Below are 21,414 nucleotides of genomic sequence, written 5' to 3'. Positions count from 1 at the left end.
TGGCATTTTCAGGCCAGGCTTATGATGGCAGGGAGAGGCAGATGTCAGGCCCTTAGGTGACGATAAAGGTGCTCTCTGAAGAAGTTTTCAGTGATTTTGCCTTTTCTAGAAAGACCTCCAAGCGGTGCTAATTTTCTCTGGTCCAGCAGGCAGCAGAAGATGGCAGAAGAGAAGAGCCTTGCCTGTCGCCCAGACCTTGACGGCAGAGGCCAGCCCAGCGGTGCCTCATCGCAGGCAGAAGGGAGAAGTCATCGCCGCGGGGTGCCAGGGCAGGGAGGGGTTTCCCTCACTGGGCGGCAGAAAGGAGCCAGGCAGCCATCCTCCACTGGAGCAGCATCCCATGGAAAGCCACAGGCTCACTTCTCTTTTTTTCTTTTTTGTTGAGAACACCGTGGTATGACCAAGTCATTGCTGTGCTTCAGGTGGCTGGAAAAGGACTTGTTTACTGCAAAGAACTACTGCCCTCAGGGCTTTGCACTAGTGCTGAGGGAGCTCAGGCATCACGTTGGGATTTCAGATGCTTGGGAATCGCTGGGATGGGGCATTAGCGACTTTTCCAGATGCAAGGCAGTAGGTCTGCAGCCAGTAACAACATGCTCACCTCCGGGACAGACGGACATTTTGCACACCTGATCTGTGCTACCAGGCTGCTAGCATGCTGCAGAATTAGCCATCACCAACACTGGAGGTAAAAGAACCCCTCATTGGGCATTTTGTTATATATAAAAACAAAGTTAAAATTATTAACAGATGGGAATCAGTTACACTTTACATGCCATCAGGTTTCACAATGCTGAGGAGCCCAGTAGTGACATTTTTAAGCAGTGTTTGAGGCTGTCAGAGGCTCTGAGAGTTACTATTCACCTGCTATTTTGTCCTCCACTCCCTGGTATTGGGCTTTACTTGGCACTAGCAACATCCCAGCTCTGCAGACTTGAACCACGGTGTTAATGTAACATGCTGTCTATCCTTTGTCTTGATGACCAAAAAGCACAGGGGCAGAGGTGACAAGAGCAATAATACATTTGTACAATTGCATTAGGGGAAAGCTGATTTATTGCAAGGCAATCTTGGAGGGAGACATTATTTAGAAAGAAGACATCAGAAGAAATACACGTCTAAATGCAAACACAGATGAAATGCAATAGCCACAGTTATCATTCAGAGGATCTGAACCTTGCCAACATGCAAAACCACAATAAATGGCTAATAAAAACGAATCTCTGTAAAGCATAAAAAAATGTACATTACCATTATGTTGTGGTTAATTCTCAGACAATACTGCAAAATAAGAGCGAAGTGTTACTTCCTGTCATTTAAAGGAAAAGAAACCCAAACACCAAGAATTCTTCAAGCTAAGGAATGCAGACATACATCATGTCTGCAAGAATCATAAAAAGATCAAATGTAATATTTTCTTTCAGTGCAGACAACTGCTTTGAGATTTTCCATTCAGACAGCCTTGAAAACCGCCTCCAGCATTTGCCAATTACTACTGACAAATACCATTTGGTAGTGAGTGATGTTTTAAGTGAAATAAAACAGTGAAGAAAACTGAACATGATGAAAGGATTTTTTTTCTCCCTCTGAAGTGACTGTAAGTTATATATTCACAAGGTAGAGTTTACGCTTCCTGCCAGTGACAAATTCCATGTGATGTTGAGCGCGGAGGTGAAGTTTGTTTGACAGTAATAGGAAAGGAAGACAAAACTCGTTTTCATGTTCTTTTAAGCAGTCAGATATTTTCTAGCTATAAACAAAGGAGGAGTTGCTAGTACCTCTGTTCCACATCATTCTTCATAATATAAGTGCACTAATGGAGAGAATGATTCTCTAATACTGAAGTGGTCAGAGTGCAAAGAGGGTGTACAGCGGAGCTTTCTGTCAGCGGCACTTGATTTACATACAAGCTGCAACCTGCCACCAGTAACAACCAGCGTATACCATATTTTTTCAAATATTTATCAGTCATGGAGAGCTTCAAGACAGGTAAAAATAGCTCACACTATATGACTGGAAGAGGTGTTTAAAGAATGATTTAAATAACCGACTATTAGTCCTCTTTTGACCTTTTCTCCTTTTAAACACAAGATTGTGGTCCATTTAGCTCTACATTTACTACCTAAGACTGTCAAGAGTATTTGTCTCGGGTCCTTATATCATGGTATCTACTCACCTCACTGTCTCTAACTCTACACCCCACCAGAGGCAGGCAGGTGTCTAGGAGGAAGGAAGCATGACGCAGAGACCCCAAAGCCCAAACCCTCAGAGTTGTCCCCACCTCAATCTCTGCCTGACCTGGGCTCACAGAGCATCACAACCGTGTTGCCTGTTGCCCCTAGGACACCAAGTTACCAGAAATTTGCCTCTTCCTCCCAAGGGGAATAGCATCTTTTTCTAACTAGACAATGCTGAGTAGCTGCAGCAGCTGTTTTCTGAATTATTCAAGTAATGGTCACATTTTCCCCCCTACTTGACATTCAACAGTTGCATCTTGTTATTGACTTAGATTTAAATCTTACTTTCATCTTGAACCAGTGGGGAAGGCAGGGGGGAAACTCCAGAGAATGTGGGTACATTAAGAACATTTTTCATGTTGTTTCATTTCGCAATGGTCTGGGGTTTCTTTGCTTAACAATCCTCTGCACGGTTTCTTTAACAAAAACATTTTATTTTGAAATTAGGAATGCTTAACCCATTGTTTTTCCAGTGCTGCTTCTCTTTCTTTTTAAGGTGAGGGGGGTTGTTTATATTCATCGGGTGATTGTCCCAAAAATTTTGAAAAATATGTTAATAAAAATAGTCAATGCTGTGGTACGAGTTTTCCACCTACTTTTGATGTTACAGCTCAAAACTCCAGCAGGGATATCCCTTCAGACTTCTGGAAAGGACTCCTGCCTGAGGCTCCCTGATTATTCTCAGGGAGGCACGAACCAGTGACTCACTTGCCAGCAAGTCCCACAGACATGAACGTGGTGGCTTTATTGTGCACGTGTGGCTTTATTTATAGGGCCCAGGTGGCCAGAGCATGTACAGGTGGCATGTACAGGTGCAGATCAATTGCCTGGCATACATACATTAAGACCAGCATGTGCAGGTCTCACTGGACATGAAAAGCCCTTGCTGCACTGCTCGACTGCATAGATGTTTCTGGTCAGGCACACTCCAGTCACTGCTGCACCAAAGGAGCTCTCTGCCTTCTGGAAGTCTCAGGGTAAGAACCAAATTCTGCTTTTTCCACCTGAACAACACTCATTTCAGTAAAATGTCAGGCATATGGCAGCCTAACCATGGCACTTCAGCTGTGCAAAGTGCTATTCCTCTATGGCTTTGCCTCTGTGCTTGCACTGGAGGAGATTAAGAGCTACCTCAAGAGTGAGTAGATTGAAGTGGTGCAGACCCTGTGACCGTGAAATATCCACCCTCACTGCAGGATGTTCTCCCAGTCACAACTGAAGTGTAACGCACTTTAAGAGAGCCAAGGCTGGGGTGTATGTCTGCGGACAGACTGAGCGGTACCATACCTGGCCACCTCTTTCCCCGTCCAGCCACGCTGCACAGAGAGGAATTTGAGCACGCTCTCTCTCTCTCTCTCTCTCACACACACACACACTCAGCTTTCCCCAAGTGCAAGAGTTCAGCCTACACCCTAGTGCTTCCAGTGCAATGAGTAAGTTGGAAGAGAAGTCATGCTCTCTGATCCTCCTACCAGGCTGTAGTAACTCCCCTGTAATTGCAATGTGTTTTGTTCTTTTCTTAAAAAAAAAAAAAAAAAAAAAAAAAAAGCTTGAACCCACATAAACCAATTTCTGTCAGCAAGCTTTGGACTACAACTGTGCCTAATGAAGCCCTGAGGCCAGGTATCAAAGGCAAGGTGTAACTGTGCTCGAGCCAAGTGGAATTAAATCAGCATAAAACAGACATGAGAAGAACTGATTTTTCATAGTTTTTGCTGGAAGCAGCCAGGGACAGAGACAATGTTAAGTCTCCTGAGGTTCAGACCAGACCAATCTGCTGTGCTCCTCAGGGTCTGTGCCAAGCATACATGGTTCTCTACCTGTATCTAGAAAGGGAATGGCCATTCCCATAGACAGGGACTTCGGAGGAGGAATAAAACCACCCATCATTGCCATTGTCTCCAACGTAGTTATGGTCAAGGTTGGGTTCAAAATTTCTGACTTTCTGTTGTGACTTTAGCCTGGATGCATGAGAAAACAAATCTCTCTATATCTCAATATGCTACTCTCCCCTTCCCTTCTCACGTATTTTCTGAACACATTAGGCAATTTCTATCAAATCTGACATAAAAGAGCAGTCTCAAACACCACACCTAAGCTATCTTTGTGAATGCTGTTGGCTGTATGTTCAAAGCCCAGTTCTGTGACCATCCACACAGTCAATATTCAAAGGGGTGATCATGAGAGCACCCCATTTGAAATGTCAGAAGAAATCTGGGGACTGCTCATTGCTTTCTGTTTCCTCCAGCACACGTTCCCTACCTCACTAGACAGCTCCACACCCAAGAGCATCCCAGCCAGAGCAGCTCACATCCTCCAACTCCTATTCCATTCAGCAGGGCAACCCCATCAGTGAGCGACGGTGGGAGGCATTACATGTCTCTCCATGACAGAGAGGCTGACTACGCTGCCGTAGCAGAAGCCTGACATAAGAGATTTCCCACCTGGCAACACTGAGGAATCCATGCCCATTTCCATCTGTGCATGACAGCAGGGAGCAGCGAGACACCTGGATGGACCAGCACAACCAAAAGGCTCCCTCTATCACTGCAGCTGTGGCACAAACAGCGTTCTTTCTCCCCTGTCCTTCAGCCTAAGGCCCCTGCTCCAATACTGCAGAAAAAATGCCAAAACGGGGTTACGCAGCCACGTAAGCCAAATAGCCCTGCTCCCATGAAGCTAGGATAGCACTGGCTAGCCACAGCATGGTGCACACAGACACACATGTACATACTTGCCTGACACTATATGATTTTCTAAGGGTTACTGTCCAGACTGTATGTTTACCCCTCTCACCTTCCCACTCCTTCCCAAAAAGACACAGGCCACCCTGGCCACCACACCATTTCTGACGGAGCAGCAGGACTGTCCAGTTATCTACATGAACTTCGAGGCAGAGAAAAGCCAAACAGGAATGTGTGTTTTTTATTAGTGTACAAAACATCCCCTCTCCAGTGGGACAACTCTGCCCCTCCTGTCCTAGCCCACCCTTCCCCTTCCACCTCCACAGCCCAGCCCACACAGCACTCCTAGCAGGCCTTTAGGAGTCTCCCATGACCTGCACAGTGTTTTCCCACTCCTGAGCCAGGGACTGGCTAGCCCAGCATCTAAGTACTCATCAGAAACAGTTCAGAGCAGCATGAGTCATCTTGGGATGGCATGGTCCCTTCTGATCTCTCGCCAACATCCTCTGCAGGCCAGCCCACCCACACCAAAGCATCTCTGTTGATGCAAAGTTCATCTCGTGGGAAGGATACACAAATTCACTGGCACTTTCTTGCTGCAAAGAGGGCTGGCTTCTGACGGATAGAGATACAGGCTCTGGATACTGGCCCAGGCGGGGTGGTACAGACAGGCATGGCACCAGCCTCATGCTGAGAATGTCCCTCTGTCCTCTCCATAGTCATCATTGCCTGCCAAGGGTCAAAAGAGCCAAACTGCCACTGCCAGCTCCTTCCAGAGCAGCCCCATCAGGAGGGAGCTACTAAAATAGCACATCCAGTGACTGGTGGATGTATCTGCAAGGGATACAGTGCTCATCTAACAATTTCTCCAGCCCAACTCTGGCATCCGAGTGAAGAGGTAAAGCACTGGACAGCTGGCCCTGCCAGACTTGGAACAAGTACAGGTGTATGCAAAAAGGAAAAATATTCTTACATTAGGAGTGCACTGCAAATATCTGCCTCCTGCCATGGACAGGTGGAGCCCAATACACTTCAGTGCTCTCAAGGTCGGCATGTCACAGTGTGGTCCATCACTGGAGGCAGGGGGAAAGAGGTAAGGCACCGGAGAGAGGCCTTCAGGAGAAAGCAGTAGCTTTGCAAGCAGCAAATCCCTCCACACCTCCTCTTTTTAGCTGTAGGGCATCTGGGACAATCTGAAGAGGCTCTAAGGACGTGCAGACTAGACACATGCTGGCAGTTTCAGAAGCCCCTGGCAAACTGATCAAGGCAACAAACATGCATCAAAAGTTATAAGCAGACACAATTCATGAAAACGGGCAGTGAAGAAATCTCCAGCGAAGGAAAGGGTCAAACATCAGCTTATTGCTGTTCAACACTGGAGAACCAACACAAAGGAGAGTCCACAAAATCACCCTACACAGAGGAAATGTTTCAATCAGAGTTCAATCAGCTGCATCAAAGGACATTATTGAAAGAGATCTGTGCAGAAGATGAATCTGGCCCCTAGTCTCTGAAGAAAAAACACAAGAGCAGACAGTTCTCTATTGCAACCCCACTAGCTAAACCATTAGGGTCAAGTTAATGTAACAAAAATGATTTGAAACATTCGTTTTGTCTCGGGTGATAGTTTCAGGGAAGAAGGACATGATTCAACTTGAGAGAGGAGCAATTCCAACAAAGTTAAAATACAATAAAACTGAGAAAAGATAAAATATTACAAAGCTTCAAGTTTCACTTGAAACCAGCAGAAAGAAAACTACATTTTCAACTATTTATCTAATACTAACCATAGTGTATCGTTGAAGACAACACTTCTTACTACTAAAAATATAATACTGTAAATAGGATTATAATTGCATGTGGATATACTGTAATGTCTTTTTTCTCTGTAGTACAGTTGCATCATCTAGTGGACAACACGGAGATTGCAGCAGTTTTACACAATTTAGTTTGGGGTTCATTGAGTATCTTTGCTTTTCCACTGAATATAACTCATTGCAGTGCTTTCTAAAACTTAATTCTGGAATTATAGATGTCCACTAAAACATTCAGTGGAATGAACTGGAAATGTATGTTTTTCTTTCCACTCCAACCTGCAGCAGACTGATGCCACCTAAGCTTTGTTAGATAGGGATAAAATCAAGTTGTTCTAGTTGAATTCAGCCACAGAGCTGTAATTTCCCTGCTTTTGTACTGAAATGATACAAATCATGAATTTCACACACTTCAGATCCAAGTGCTTGTCCAAACTGAGGGAAAATTTGTAAATCCTTTAACAACTTTAGTTCATATTTATTGTGTAAAGAAACCCATAGAGTTGTGTTGGGACAATTTCCCTCTGTCCTGGAGTTCATTATCTTCATCACGGTAGTCATAAATGAACTGAGTGCAAACAAACACTTCAAATTATGCCGAAGCGTGGCACTTTTAGAGGGGTATTCTTTACCTTCTAGGTGGGGAGGGGCTACATACCGTGGGAGACATCATTTTTAAAAGCTCTTTCTTTGGGAATGTCATCTTTGAAATGTTTTCATAGTGTACCTAAAAGCTTTAATTATCAGGGTATGAGAGTTGATACTCCCTTATCTTGTCCTGAAACAGACAGGTCTAAAGGCTCTTAGCAATGATGGATGATCTCCACACATTACAGCTGAAGAAAACTGTAAACTAGAAGCCACTCTCTGTAGAAGATCAAAGAAAATCCATGCCGTATTTACATAAATTGACACAGGAAAGATACTGTCATGAGGTTTCATGTTTATCATTTTTCAGTGACTTCAGACTGCACTAAACCACCTCCCCCCACAAAAAGAAAAAAAAAAAAAAATCAAGCTGTGCTATTTCTGTCTCACACTCTTACCACAACAAACAAAGCTGCTCTCATTACACCTACCCAAACCCAGCATTTTCGCTGCAGTCACAGAATGCATTCCTACTTTAGCTCTCTGAGTAACGCTGCACAAGCTGGAAGGGAATCTAGCTCACCGCCATGGTCTATACCAGGTTTGTACTGCTAATGCTAAAAAAGCTGGGGTTTATTCCTACTGGGGTTTATTCTGCTGAGATTTGCAGATGATACAATCTGAAAGGACATTTATACAAAGAGGGAAATAAAGTATGTCTTTCCACACTAAGATCACAGCTAAATCCCTTCTTAGACTAACAGAGAGCCGGAGCCAAACGTTAACAGTACCTCACTAAAGCTAAGCCATTAAGATGTTTGCAGCTCAAAGGGGCTCTAGTTAAAGTAGAGGCTGAGAGTAAGCACCTTCACTCTTTGAAAACTTGATTTAGTGTTCTGTAAGACAGCTGGAGAGCACTCCCAGGGCAGTTACTTCCTCAGTAGCTCTTAGCCCAGCTTAGGATGCCCTGTCTTGCACGTAGTTTAGGTTTTTTTCAAAAAAGAATTTAAGCTTTTGCTGACTAGGCATATATACACATAAATGCTGAATCATGACCTGAGTTACGCTGGTTTATTCCTGTTAAAAATCCGTTGCTATTGATGTGTGTTACCAAAGCATTAGTTCCAGTTCCATAGTTTATTCAGGCAGGATTTTGCCTTTGACATTAAACACACATGGCTCTATTCAGAACACTTGCTACACTGCTTAAGGTAAAGCTGGGGGCTTACTGCTGTGCTTACATGCAAGAGACAGACAAGCAGTTCCTACTGCCGACTCTCCTGCACGGTGCCAGATCCCCTTCCAACCCTCCCTGGAGGGCGCGTGGGAGTTACAGAAGCAGAGCCCATATTCAAACCACCTGGTATAAATGTGCAGTCTATAGCACAATACTGAAGCAAATAAACTTCTGCCAAACTAGTATCCATCTTGCAAAACACATCGTACAGAAGTTGTTCTTAACATAGCCATCTCCAGAAAAAAAAAAAAAAAAAAGAAAAGAAAAAAAAAAACCAAACATCCCTATCTTCTTTAACTCTGGTACCATCTCAATATAAAATTATCAAATGAGAAATACACCTGTTCTTAGAGAATGAAAAAGTTTTTATTAAAAGAAAGTAAGAGGTCAAACAGTTCAATGGTAATCATCAAAACTGCAGGACATGTTCAAACCAAGGGTCCCTCTAGCCCAGTACCCTGTTTCCCACAGTGTCCACCAACACCTTAAAAGGGCAAGCACAGGTCGAGCATATACAACACTTACCACCAATACCCTCCCAGCCTTCAGCTACTTTGAGATCAGGGGACTACGTCAGACCAAAGTTGTTTGTCTGGCTGGTAACTGCCAACAGCTCTGTCTTCCTTGTATATGTGCTCTGCACCCATGTCAACTTTTGTATCCATATTCCTTATTAACCTCAGCAGATTTGTTACCACATTGTTAGTTTTGAACCTGACTTCTTCAAGCTTCCTTTGAAAGCCCTTACTTATACTCTGAATGCTCAGTCACCATCCACCCTCTTCATGTCATCCACGACTTCCGCAGACCTTTCTGCAGACCTGATCAAAACAAATGGGCAACAGTCACAGGGTCAGGGTCTCAGCCCCGCTATCTCTGCTGTGGCCAGGTCCAGTGGTACAGAAGGACCTTACACGAGCTGATGAGAAGTGCCCTCGGTGAGATTAGTAGAGATTGCATTCCCAAATCCAGAGTCATCTCATCCCAGGAGGTAATTCAGAATGGGACTGACTACAGTATAAAATATGGTGCCAAGTGACTTGCAGGGGTTAAAACCACAGTTTAGCCAAATATGAAAGTAAGCTGGACCAAAGGATGTAATAAACGTGCTTCTAGCTCCAGAAAGCACTTCAGTTCCTCTCCCAGCCCATTCACCCTGCCCTCTGCTCTGAAATGTAAAGTAACCACACACTGTCAGCACCTCCATATGAACAATACGGAAAGCCTGGGAGTACAAAAAGTCTCAGTGAATTAGGGTAAACAAGGCAAAAAATAGCTTATTTTCAGAATTTCCTAATCCTAGGAAGAGATTATGAAGATGACACCTCAAAACCAAGAACTTTTGGGTTTGGAAACTGAGTAACAGCAAACAGTTACACTTCTCAGTGCCCCTAGTCTTTTGAACCTAAACCAACATATCCTTCTAGGTAAGGAAAGGCCCTTCTCAGAGCTCCAGGTATCAAGACATTTCCTGTCCCAAATAGACTGACGCAGAAAAGAAAGCAAGGAAAACCCCTGGAATCCTCAAATCCAAGCAAGTTCACACAATAACATTCTTGTTCACAAGGTACCAAACAAAGTCTGAAAGTGCATTTCAGCTTGACTACTTAAACAGTTTTCACTTGTTACATTTTTTTCCTTAAATTATATCGTTAGCTAGATTGCCTTTACTGCTGTATACAATTTCATTTATTTCAAAAATAGAGAAGTCTTGTAGAAAATGAAGCAATATATTTACAAAAAACCCACTCTTTAAAAACACAGTTCTTAAAAATGCTAAAAATAGTAACAAAAAATTCTATGAAATGTGATTCCCCACAAAATGGAAAATAATCACAACACAATCACAATTATAAATGAAGGTTATACAGCTTAAATAAGGGTCCTGCCCTGAAACGCCCGTTGAATAAGTCTCTCTCTTCTCTAAACGATATAGGGAGCTCAAGCTCCCTACTTAAGTAGAACTAATACTGAAAGGCAGCTCATGAGACTATCCCCTTGCAGACAGGATAGGAACATTTCTCAGTACGATCACCAGAACCGAATGGGAACAGAACGAATTGCCTGGGTGGTCTTCCAAACAAGAGAGTTCAAAGTGATACATCCTTTCAGTTCTCATTCCCAGCAGGAGTCAAAACATGAACTAGTGAGTCTGGAGGGAGCTTTGAGAGTAAAGGAGGGAAATTCACACTTCCTTACGTTCAAGAAACACTTGGGCTGAAACTGTGAAGGGAATGACTTGGAGTCGGTCACAATAGGGCTGATCTGTGCTCTAGCCCACACCTAGTACCCCAGCAATGAACAGGCACTACATGAACTGCCAAGTCCTGGGGACACGTACAGACCTCAGGGAAAAAGGATCAGGACAGGGCAAATGTAAGTGGCTCTGTCTTCTTCCTCTCTGTCAAGTGTCAGAGCTCAAATACACACTGAGGAGTATCTGCTTGACCCTATGATCCACGCTTTAGCCACAGAGGCAGCTGTAAAGTCTAGGACTGCTGGAGCTCACAATCCTGGAGCTGCTCCTATTACCCCAGAAGGCATTTTGCTCACAGCAGCATGATTTGAATGAGATGTGATGAACTCCACCTGTGCTCCCCCCAAGCATTTGGGCTAACCTTCTGTATTACTGGAGGAGGTCAGCAAAGAACAAAATAAGACTCTGGGTCCTGTGTGACCCTGTGAACAAAACTAGTCATATTCTGATGACTTTTTACATTATTTGCTGCTCAGGTCCATTATAACAGTTGAGCAAGGCACACCCATGGCAAATGAGATCCAATCAGCCACCGCGATCACAGCTCCAGATGGGTCAAGCTGTTGCCATATTCAGGTTGCAAAGAATCTCAGCTGATTTTTGTAGTATCTTCAGATCTTCCAAGCGTAGTGCTTCTACCAAAGCCAGGTGTTTTTTGAGGTTCTCCTTGCTCCTTTTCAACCGGGAGATCTGAAGTTTATACAAATAGGATGCAATTACTAAAAATTCAGATTATTTAATATAGGACGTGAACATAACATTTGTGAAAAGCTCATTTGTGGCAGGGATTCTATGAACTATGTCAGAATACAGTATTTTTTTCTAATCTTCCACAAGAGAAACTGTAACAGTAAAGGAAGAAAAAAAGGGAAAAAAATCATTACGTGGATAGGAAGCACATCGAAAACAAGTAGACGAAGGGAAGGGAAATGTTTACCTGATATCAGGCTCCTAAGTCCATACTATCCTCCAGATGTTGCTCAAGACCAGATTCACCTCATACTCTGTGCATATACATGCTTCCTTTGCAAAAGTGTGGGTTTCATAACCCTTTTCCATCATAGCTATCCAACTTGACATAAAGTACACGTTGTTTGCCAAAATTCAGAAAGGAAGGAGAGATTGTTTTTCTAAGAGTACAGACCTCCCTCACAGGAGACTGGCTGACATGGGCAGCTTGTTTGGCTTGACTAGCTTTAATGAACACAGCCTTCACTTTCTGCAACAAGGCACTGGCAGCAGGGCTGCAACATCTTATGTGCCCACCTCATACAAGCCTGCATTTTCTTTTAAGAGGTAACCTCAACAAACACATTGATACTGTACGTTAAACACTTTTTACTTGTTTACAGGTCTTCATATAAGCTTTGTAACATGGTTCCTTTCTTTGCTGCAGCCACAAATTCTGCTGAGCAATTTAGTGCTGTCAGTCACCCTGGAAACAAATCCCACACCACCCCAGTGTGGTCAATTCCTTCCATTACTCTGTTCTCACCCCAGAAAATTACACTGCTGTATGTTTAGATTAGGAGAGAAAGGAATCCGGGCTACCTTGTTCTTCCTGTCAAATTACCTGAAGAAGGACGTGCTGTGTCTCCTCTATTAAAAAATGGCATATTTTTGCTGTTATATTCAAAGTCTGCTGTTCGTTTCTGGCTGAAATTACATCACCAAGCAGCGTTCTCCTCCAGCAAGTACTAAAACAAAAATGTTTGAACAACACACAATCATTTGCTGTATTCCCCAACTGAATGATAAACATATGGTTATGCTAAGAATAACATCACTGGCATAAGGCAAGTAGGGTCAGCATACATGAGAAAGGCACACAGCATTCAGATGAGAGACTGATAAGGCAAGCAAAAGAGAAGAGAGATTTCATGGCCTGGAGCAGCAGTTCCAGTCCTCCACTCCTACCCTTTCAGCCAAAGCCACAGTCTGCACTTTGACCGATGCTTCTGGTCTTTACTGCTCTGCCATGCTGCCACCAACTTCAGCAGCACCAGTGAGAAGTAAAAGCTATTCACTCAGAACTTACTGGCATGGCTTCTGCTAAACTTCACCTCACATACTGACACATTCCATGGCCTTGAAACCAGTACCACAGCAATTTATTTTTAGTTCTTATAATCAACTTATTCCACTCAGCAATGAATCTTCAAAGCATAAACAGCTTTGAACAAGAGAAAACTTTTTTTTTATTTACTATTACAAGCAAAGCTCAGGTAACCATTTTCTATTAATGCTGTTTGAGGCAAATTTGCCATTTGGAACAAATGATCAAAACTGTGCTGACAGTCACTGGAGATGAATTTCAGTGACTTATTTGGCCCTAGAATTTCAGAAGCAGCCTGTGGAACACATGCTTTAAAGAAATCAAGAAAAGTCAATAGCATTTAAAACTCTCATCAAACCAACAGGAAAACGGTCTGGAGTTTGAACCTTAAAGTAATATCTGGTTCTCAAAATAGAAAGGGAAAACAACAGGGTGTGTCTACTGTTTAATACAAGAAATCAAAAGACCAAAGCAGCAAATATGCAATGACTTTTATATAGTGTTCTCTGCCTTTCCTCTTTCATTTCACACCTGGAGTCAATGAGATAGACACAGGAGATCCAAGACAATTGTCCCAGTATCTCACACACAGACAGCAAAGAGCAAATAAAGGAAAATGGCACATGCACATTGTCTAAATATTCAAAAAGTACTAAAACTTACAATTCATCTGCTCCGAGACTTAACAACTTGAGGGCTGTGAGGAGTCTCCAAGATGGTCCATCCCATCCAAAGGTCAGGTTTCTAAAAAGTCAGAAATTATGAGATGCAGAAAGTACAGGTGATCTTTTACAGCACGACAGCTTTCTTCCTGACAAGAGTCAACAAGGGAATATCTGCTCTTTGGAACTAGAGGACTCCTTGACTCCCTTTACTCTGCTGCTATCCACAGCTAGGAGACAGCCTGGACCTTGAAACCTATCTCAAGCTTCGATATTGATGTTTACCACTTCTACATTCTCTCACAAACAGCAAGCAAATCAGTTTGCTAAAAAAACCAAATAATTATTTTATGCGTGATTTTGATACTAGAAGCAAAATTTGACTCCGAGAAAAACTGAAAAGAAAGCTCACAGGGAAACAAAAAACTCCCAATACTTACTCTAAGAAATCATGATCTTTTAGAATGGAAAGTTTTGCATTTCTCTGCTTGTCCAGTGGTGGAAAATATCTGAGGAGAGTATCTGCATAAAAACAAATTTTAGATATTTAAATAAATGGCATGTAGAAGAAACCACAATCCTCAATTCTGAAATGACATTTCAACCATATTTTTCAAGTAGCTAAGGACAAAGACCAAAACCTGCTACATTTTGGTGAACTTTAACATAATCAAAAATGTATCTACTTCTCAAAAGCTATTAGCAATCTCCAGGATTGTATCCTTACAATGGAAATCCTGACTCGAACTGAGGTTATGAACCACTCTCAGCAACTTCACTTTGTGGGAATCAGGATTTAAATCCTGAAGTCAATGGTACAATCTAAGACATCCAATTGGAAGCTCTACGTACATGCTGGTAAGAATTGCAATTTTACAAAAGGAAAAGTTACCAAAGAACACTTTCAATTTTAAAACTCCAATCCTTAAATTCTATGCAGTTCAAAGTGGTATCAAACTCTGTTCCACTTCTTGAAAATACAAACAAATATTTTGATGGCATTAAAAAAAATCATAATGCCTAATAAACATTGTGCATATTGTGCACCATGCATATATATACATGCAAGTGCGTGAACTTCTTCACTATCCTTCAATTATCCCTTTTCACCCACATCTCCTGTTCAAGACACAGCATTAATACGCTCAGATGCTCTGCTCTCTACTGTTGTACTTTTCAATGTCAAGACAATCTATAAATCCAACCTGATGAGACATAAACACTGCTGTGAGGGTTATCAACGGCAACAAATCCATATTCTAGTAGCAGTCGCTGATTATCATGAGGCCCATAGCAGATAAATACTTCTTCGTATTTTTTGCACTGTGAATTTGTCCAAATTTCATAGCTTCTTGTCTGCTCATTAAATGCAGCCTTTACCTTTGAGAAGTTAAAAATAAAAGGTTTTACTCTTGACAGGAAGACAGGGTAAAAAAGGAATCGGACCTTGGATATTAAAACCCAAGAGTACTGAACACTTCTCTAACTCTGGAACAAAACAGTGTTACAGATGTCTGAAAAGACAACCCGTTTGGACAATTCCACACCAGGATTACCCTATAAATACTAGTATGAAGAAGAACAAGCATCAAAACCTTAGTCTGCAGGATGTGCCACCCACTGTGTAGACTTATTACAAAGGCCCCAAATCTGCAAATAAAGATGGCTTCACATAGAGCTGGCCACTCCTGTGCTGTCCCAGCTCTATGTTGGCACACAGTCCCTGACATAAGGTGGAACTGCTTTACACGCTTTTCTAAGGCTGCTCAGAAGCTTCAGCCACAGGTGAAGTAACACAGAGACCGTGTAACTCAAGATTTGTCTCCAGAGCTGAGCCTTTCAGGAGAGCAGGGTAGCGTTACATTTACAAGTGGCTCTTCCCAATAGCTACCGCGGACAAAAACCTCATTCATTGTGGGCTCTCCCTGTACCTTTGCTTTGCTACATAAACTGAAACATTTCAATCGTCTTTATTCAACCGCCTTGGGCTGAATAACAACCTCCAGGCTATATACCAACCGTGAGTATTCAGCCTGCGCGTGTCCTCAATAGACAATTTTCCTACTATGAGATCTCTTGCTGACCTCCAGACACTCCTAATCCATCACATAATTGCATACTGTATTGAGATAGTGCACTTACAAATAAAGAAATTAAGTGATCTATTTTTAGTTTCTTACCTGAACCGTTGGTCTGTGGTTTAGCAAATCTAAATATGGTGCCAATGCATAAACATCTGGCTCAAGAGAAAAACATTCCCTCTGTGAATGTTTCATGTATATTGTCCTGGTATTAATAGTGCACCAAGCCCACTCCAGAGCACTGTAGTTAAAAATAGTTCCTATGTTCTCAGCAAACAAAGGCTGCAGGGAAGAGAAAAAGGCCTTGGAAGACATGTACAACTCACGGACTGTCATTCTCTGCTCCTGAGCCTTCTTTCTTAAAGGTTCAGGAAGAAGGCTTACTACATCATGCTCCAAACAAACGGGGCAAGTGTATGTCTTGGGTAAAACATCAAGATATGGCTTCCACAGAGACTTCTCACCAGCATGCTTCTCTGCTATTAAAAATGTGCACAGTGCTATCAAAGGAGATACAGGAGGCCTCCATCTATTAGAAAATAAAACAAAAATACCAATATAGCTGATACACAGAGCGGAGATAGGAAGTGAATGCAGCAGTATCTTATCTCTCTTCTAGTTCTTTTAAATGTTATAAATAGCTTCTATTTTAAACTTCTTTGTAGTTCATCTCCAAGTCCTTTTGATGATTTCAAAGGGGCTATAAAAGCTGGCTCACCTCGTGGGTTGGTTTTTTTCTGGGGGGGTGGGTGGGGTTTTTTTAGGATACATAACAAGTACTCAATGTCCAGCATAGGTCTTTGTTCTGAATTCTCTAAAAGGCCATGTTCATGTGACTGCTTTGCAACCCCATTTTATTCCCTTTCTCCTATTGAAGCATATTCACAAACTCCCAAGAAACCATTCATAACTGGCCTTTAGGTCCAAGCTGGCTCTAGAGGCAGGTCAAGTTCAAGCCTGTACTATCCTTCCAGCTCTGCCTAGCTAAAAGGGTATGCTCTGTGTCCAAACCTTACTTATCTGAGCATTCCACATGCATGAAAGTCCACAAGAAATACTCATACAAGTTACGGTATGCAGTTTAAAGCCCTACCACCACTTAAGATGATTAATCTACTAATGAGCGACCCACAGGAAAGGCCAGATTGCCCATAAAGTGTCACTTTTCACTTACTTCATAATGTATTCTCCCAAGCAGCTACTAAGGACAGTGCTTGTGGTGAGTAAGCATTTCTCAGGCAATGAAATAATCAGATCCCCTGCCTTTGAGGGAGAAAAAAAACCACAACACACACGAATAAATAAAGGTCAAGTGTCAATGACTCCTCTACTAAACGAGTTCTGAACAGAGATATATTCCCCAGAGAACACTAATGTCAGGAAGCAAACAGATGTGATGCTGAACTTGATAGAAACTGACATGGTTTTAAGACAGTCAAAGTCCAGGGAAGGAGGATAATTGTAGGCAGTAGGAACTGTCACCTGCAGAAAGTTAATTGTTCACAGAAAGTTTGGTGCCTGGCTACTCACGTTCTCTGTACTGAGATATATTTTAGATTAGATCTCACAAATACCTGAACTTCTATCAACATAGCAGTATGTGGCAGGGATACTTTAGGTCATGTCTATCCTGACCTTGTTTGCCAAGCTGCTGTCTGTAAATTAGCTTTCACGCCTGGCTTGAGCCATACATGTCCATGCCTGTAGGGAGAGGATGTGAATCAAGTCAATACTCTCCCCTTCCCACTCCTCTCCTGAGTTTCCCTATCTCACTCAAGCCCAGTTGAGTCTAGCTCTCATTTCACTCACTGCAGACTCCCAGCACTGTGGATAACCTGAGCCTCTGGCTTCAACTGCCTGAGAACATACACTGTTCTCCACACATGATTTCTCCACTGCATCTCCTTCCTACCTCTTGCTATACTCTCTATTTTGCAAAAGGCTCTGGGTCTGATTCCCCATTACTTGATATACTGTTCTCATACCAGTTAGGAAACATCTCCAACAAGCCTATTTTCCAAGAGGCACTTTTCAGTCAGAGCTCAGTCTTTCTGTGCCAATGTCTGAATGGCAAGGTATTTTTTCTCCCATTCCTCCTTTCTGCTGGGAATCACAGAAATTATGATTCTATTAGCTGGTCTACTAACAAAGAAGAGGGCCATCAAAGTGAGGTTAAAGCCATGGTTTCACATTATGGCTAAGATAATCTAAAGCCAAATGCTGCTTAAAGCCCCATCCCTTTCCTCTATCCCCCTTCCTGATAAGCCATTCCTCCCTTTGTACCAGCACTGGTCTGACCAAGGTGGGAGATTTCAAGTAGCAAAGCTATCAAAGCTAATAATTTTTTCAAAGAGAGAGTTTTCTATTAGTTTAGCTTCCCGATGCAACTCACCACACCAGTCGGGAAGACTGCTACAGCCAGTGCAAAAGAAGCTGTGGGAGCCAGTGGCTGAGGGAGAAGGCATACCGGAGGGAAGGGGCCTGCTCCTTCTGGTTTCAGTTATCCACTGATTGCCTTAAACTGAAACACAAGACTACATACTAAATCTCTGTAAATGAGGCACAGGAATGTCTTTATCCTACAAGTCGTCGGGGTACATACGGTATCATCTTACAGATATGCCAACACTGCAAATTCTGGTATTAGGCTAGAAATTACATTCACAACAGGGACCGTGACGACCTTGCGTGGAATTTTGAGCTTTGCTTGTCGCAAAAGTCATTACATCTCAAAGAACCTGAGAAGTTCTTGTATTAGAATCAACAATACTAACCTGAAGGGCTTTTGTTGTCATCAGTCCTCTCCCTGTACCTGAAGCAGGAACAAAGAGGATGCTTATACTAAAATACAGGAGACTATGATAAGCTGCAATAAATTAACAGGCCAGCAAGGAAAAGCTCTAAAAGAACATACATTATCTCTTACAAATCATAAAAGCCAATTACAGATTGTTCCAGATATATGCGTCATTTCTTTGTTCTCCGATTCTCTTTTTACTTTTCAGGACCCTGTGAAAGCCCTTCCCCTGCATCCCCTGCAACACTTGCTGTCCAGTCCTAGCAATTACTCAACTTCTTTTCCCCAATTTTTTCTTTAAACACATCTTTCATCTCTGGCTGCTGTTCTTGGTTTCAGAGTTTTAACTAAACTTTACCATTTCTATTTACAGTATTTTTTCTCTGATTCACATTATTCTCTCTACTCTCTCTTTAATATTGCAAAAGTTTTTGAAACATAATCTACTTAAAGAGAAAAAATACAAGTTTATACCTTTCCTGTAAACCAAGTGAATCCCAGCTCTAAAATTATTTACTTTTCTGTATAACAAGGTTAGGTTCTGATACTGGAAACACTTCAGAGATATTACTTTCTTCTTTAAAACTGTGCTAGTAACACTTAAAATCTTGATTTCTGCAAGGAATTCAACATAGATGTGCACATTCTGTAACATACCAGAGTATTCTCATACTAGAGTGTTACACGAGAGCATCTTTATATAAGAAACAGTTTACAGTACTTCAGGCCTCCATACCTACTTGTTTATGTTAAATGACGTTCACATGCATATTTCAGAAGTCCTTAAAGGACTAATGGTAACTGGCTTTTTTTCCTGACGCCAGGCAGGTGTGTGATTCAAAATCACAGAATCATAGAATCGTTGAGGTTGGAAAAGACCCTTAAGATCATCGAGTCCAACGGTTAACCTAGCACTGCCAAGTTCACCACTAAACCACGTCCTCAAGCACCACCTCTACCCGTCTTTTAAATACCTCCAGGGATGGAGACTCAACCACTTCCCTGGGCAGCCTGTTCCAATGCCTGACTGCCCTTTCGGTGAAGAATTTTGTCCTAATATCCAACCTAAACTTCCCCTGGCGCAGCTTGAGGCTGTTTCCTCTTGTCCTATCGCTTGTTACTTGGGAGAAGAGACCAACCCCCACCTCACTACAACCTTCTTTCAGGTAGTTGTAGAGAGCAATAAGGTCTCCCCTCAGCCTCCTCTTCTCCAGACTAAACCACCCCAGCTCCCTCAGCCGCTCCTCATAAGACTTGTGCTCCAGACCCTTCACCAGCTTCATGGCCCTTCTTTGGACACGCTCCAGCACCTCCATGTCCTTCTTGTCGTGAGGGGCCCAAAACTGAACACAGTACTCGTGGTGTGGCCTCATGAGTGCCGAGTACAGGGGCACTATCACCTCCCTGGTCCTGCTGGCCACACTATTCCTGATACAGGCCAGGATGCCATTGGCCCTCTTGGCCACCTGAGCACACTGCCGGCTCATATTCATCCAGCTGTCGACCAACACCCCCAGGTCCTTTTCTGCCAGGCAGCTCTCCAGCCACTCCTCCCCCAGCCTGTAGCGTTGCATGGGGTGGTTGTGACCCAAGGCCAGGACCCAGCACTTGGCCTTGTTGAACCTCATACAGTTGGCCTCGGCCCAATGATCCAGCCTGTCCAGGTCCCTCTGTAGGGCCTTCCTACCCTCCAGCAGATCAACACTCCCGCCCAGCTTGGTGTCGTCTGCAAATTTACTGAGGGTGCACTCAATCCCCTCATCCAGATCATCGATGAAGATGTTGAACAGGATCGAAAGAAATGAAAGCAGGAATCTAACATTCTTAGGAGAATCAAATATTTACCACCAATAAATAATTAAAACATTACCCCAGAACTGTGCTGGCCTTAAATTACTGTCTTCAAATCCTCTGTCTTTCAGCCACTTCTTAAGTTTAATGTATTCCAGCTTGTGACTATAGTTGACTAAAAGTAAAAAAGAGGGGGTTAATGCTATAAAATAGCACTCTATTGGAAAATAAAGGAAATTGAAAAATTTTACTGTATGGTCAGAAAAACTGGATGTTTTAGTATAGCATAATAGAATACCAAGAAAGACTCCCCTCAAACTAGCTTAATAAGTCCTGGGTCTCTGGGCACTGGGAGCTCTCAGAACTGTAGGAGTTATTCGGCATAGTCAAGGGTCAAGGAAATTAAGCCAGTTATTTTATTATTTAGCAGTACTTCCAGGGACAGTACCTCCATCCATAAAACTCTGTAAGTGTTTTCTTCTTCTTTTTCGACCTGTCCGGCCTCTGCTTTTCTTCATATTAAGAAATAGATTTTGCCTTATTTAGATAATCTGAATTAAAAAAAAAAAAAAAAGTTACTTAAAAATATTTCAAGTCCCTTTCAAATACTGCATGTTTCCTGTATCTCAATAAGAGAAATCAGAGCACTGCCTGTTTAATAAGCTGCCTCTTTAAAGTTTAGAAAACGTAGTACAAGCAAACCCCTAAACGAGGGTGGGTGATGGGGGTGCGGGGGGACGGGAAGCCCTCGTCTCCAAACGCCGGCATGGCCACGGCCCGGCCGTAACCCGCTCAAGGCCTGGCGCTGCCCCGCCGCACGGCCAGGCCTCTCCTCCCCTTCCTGCTCTGACGGACAAAACCTCGAATCGCCCAAGCGAAGCCAAGCCCGCCTGGGACCGCCTGAGCCCCCTCGCGTTTTAAGGCAGCGGAGACCGAAGAGTGTAACGAGAAATCCCGTCTCCCCTCGGCGGCCCAACAGCGGCTCCGGCTCCCGATTCCCTCCCCGGCTGAAATCGCGGCGGGGGAGCGAGCAGAGCTGGGGACGCTGCCCGGTGCCCTCCGCTGCTTCACAGCCGCCCACCCGCCGCCGGCCCACCTGCCGGAGAGGACGCAGGAACCGCCACTCCCGCTGCCGCCGCCGCCGCCGCCGGCCGCTACCCGCCCGCACCGCCCCGGCCCGCCGCGGGAGGCGGAGCTCCCCCGCCGCCAT

General features: G+C 43.3%; 1 protein-coding gene across 2 annotated transcripts; it reads right to left on the bottom strand.

Moving 5' to 3' along the window:
* Nucleotides 1–9,050: 9,050 nt before the first annotated feature.
* Nucleotides 9,051–21,348, bottom strand: SETD4 (SET domain containing 4). 2 transcript variants are annotated; one of them, XM_082331667.1, is made up of 12 exons: nucleotides 21,301–21,348; nucleotides 20,653–20,755; nucleotides 20,284–20,379; nucleotides 18,391–18,428; nucleotides 16,791–16,879; nucleotides 16,001–16,145; nucleotides 15,716–15,898; nucleotides 14,741–14,915; nucleotides 13,976–14,057; nucleotides 13,537–13,617; nucleotides 12,391–12,514; nucleotides 9,051–11,507 (listed from the first exon to the last, which is right to left on the bottom strand). In XM_082331667.1, the coding sequence occupies exons 2-12, from the start codon at nucleotides 20,720–20,722 to the stop codon at nucleotides 11,373–11,375; spliced, it is 1,218 nt and encodes a 405-aa protein (XP_082187793.1). In that variant the 5' UTR covers nucleotides 20,723–20,755; nucleotides 21,301–21,348; the 3' UTR covers nucleotides 9,051–11,372. The 2 variants fall into 2 exon arrangements, with proteins under 2 accessions (XP_082187793.1, XP_082187792.1); XM_082331666.1 differs by having other exon boundaries at nucleotides 15,716–16,145.
* Between the last annotated feature and the right edge of the window lie 66 nt (nucleotides 21,349–21,414).

The sequence above is a fragment of the Platalea leucorodia genome (assembly GCF_965183815.1).
Source record: "Platalea leucorodia genome assembly, chromosome: 2".
In the NCBI taxonomy this organism is placed as follows: Eukaryota; Metazoa; Chordata; class Aves; order Pelecaniformes; family Threskiornithidae; genus Platalea; species Platalea leucorodia.
Note: the sequence above shows the minus strand (reverse complement) of the source record. Positions and strands in the feature narration are given on the sequence as shown.

Bases quoted from the DNA above. Each gene is read 5' to 3' on its own strand.
- SETD4 (XM_082331666.1), bottom strand. From the start codon at position 20,722: ATGAAGAAAAGCAGAGGCCGGACAGGTCGAAAAAGAAGAAGAAAACAC. The intron at 20,380-20,652 runs GTACTGTCCCTG...TTTTACTTTTAG, and splicing joins ACAGAGTTTTATGGATGGAG to TCAACTATAGTCACAAGCTG. The intron at 14,916-15,715 runs GTAAGAAACTAA...AACTTCTCAAAG, and splicing joins ACCACAGACCAACGGTTCAG to GTAAAGGCTGCATTTAATGA.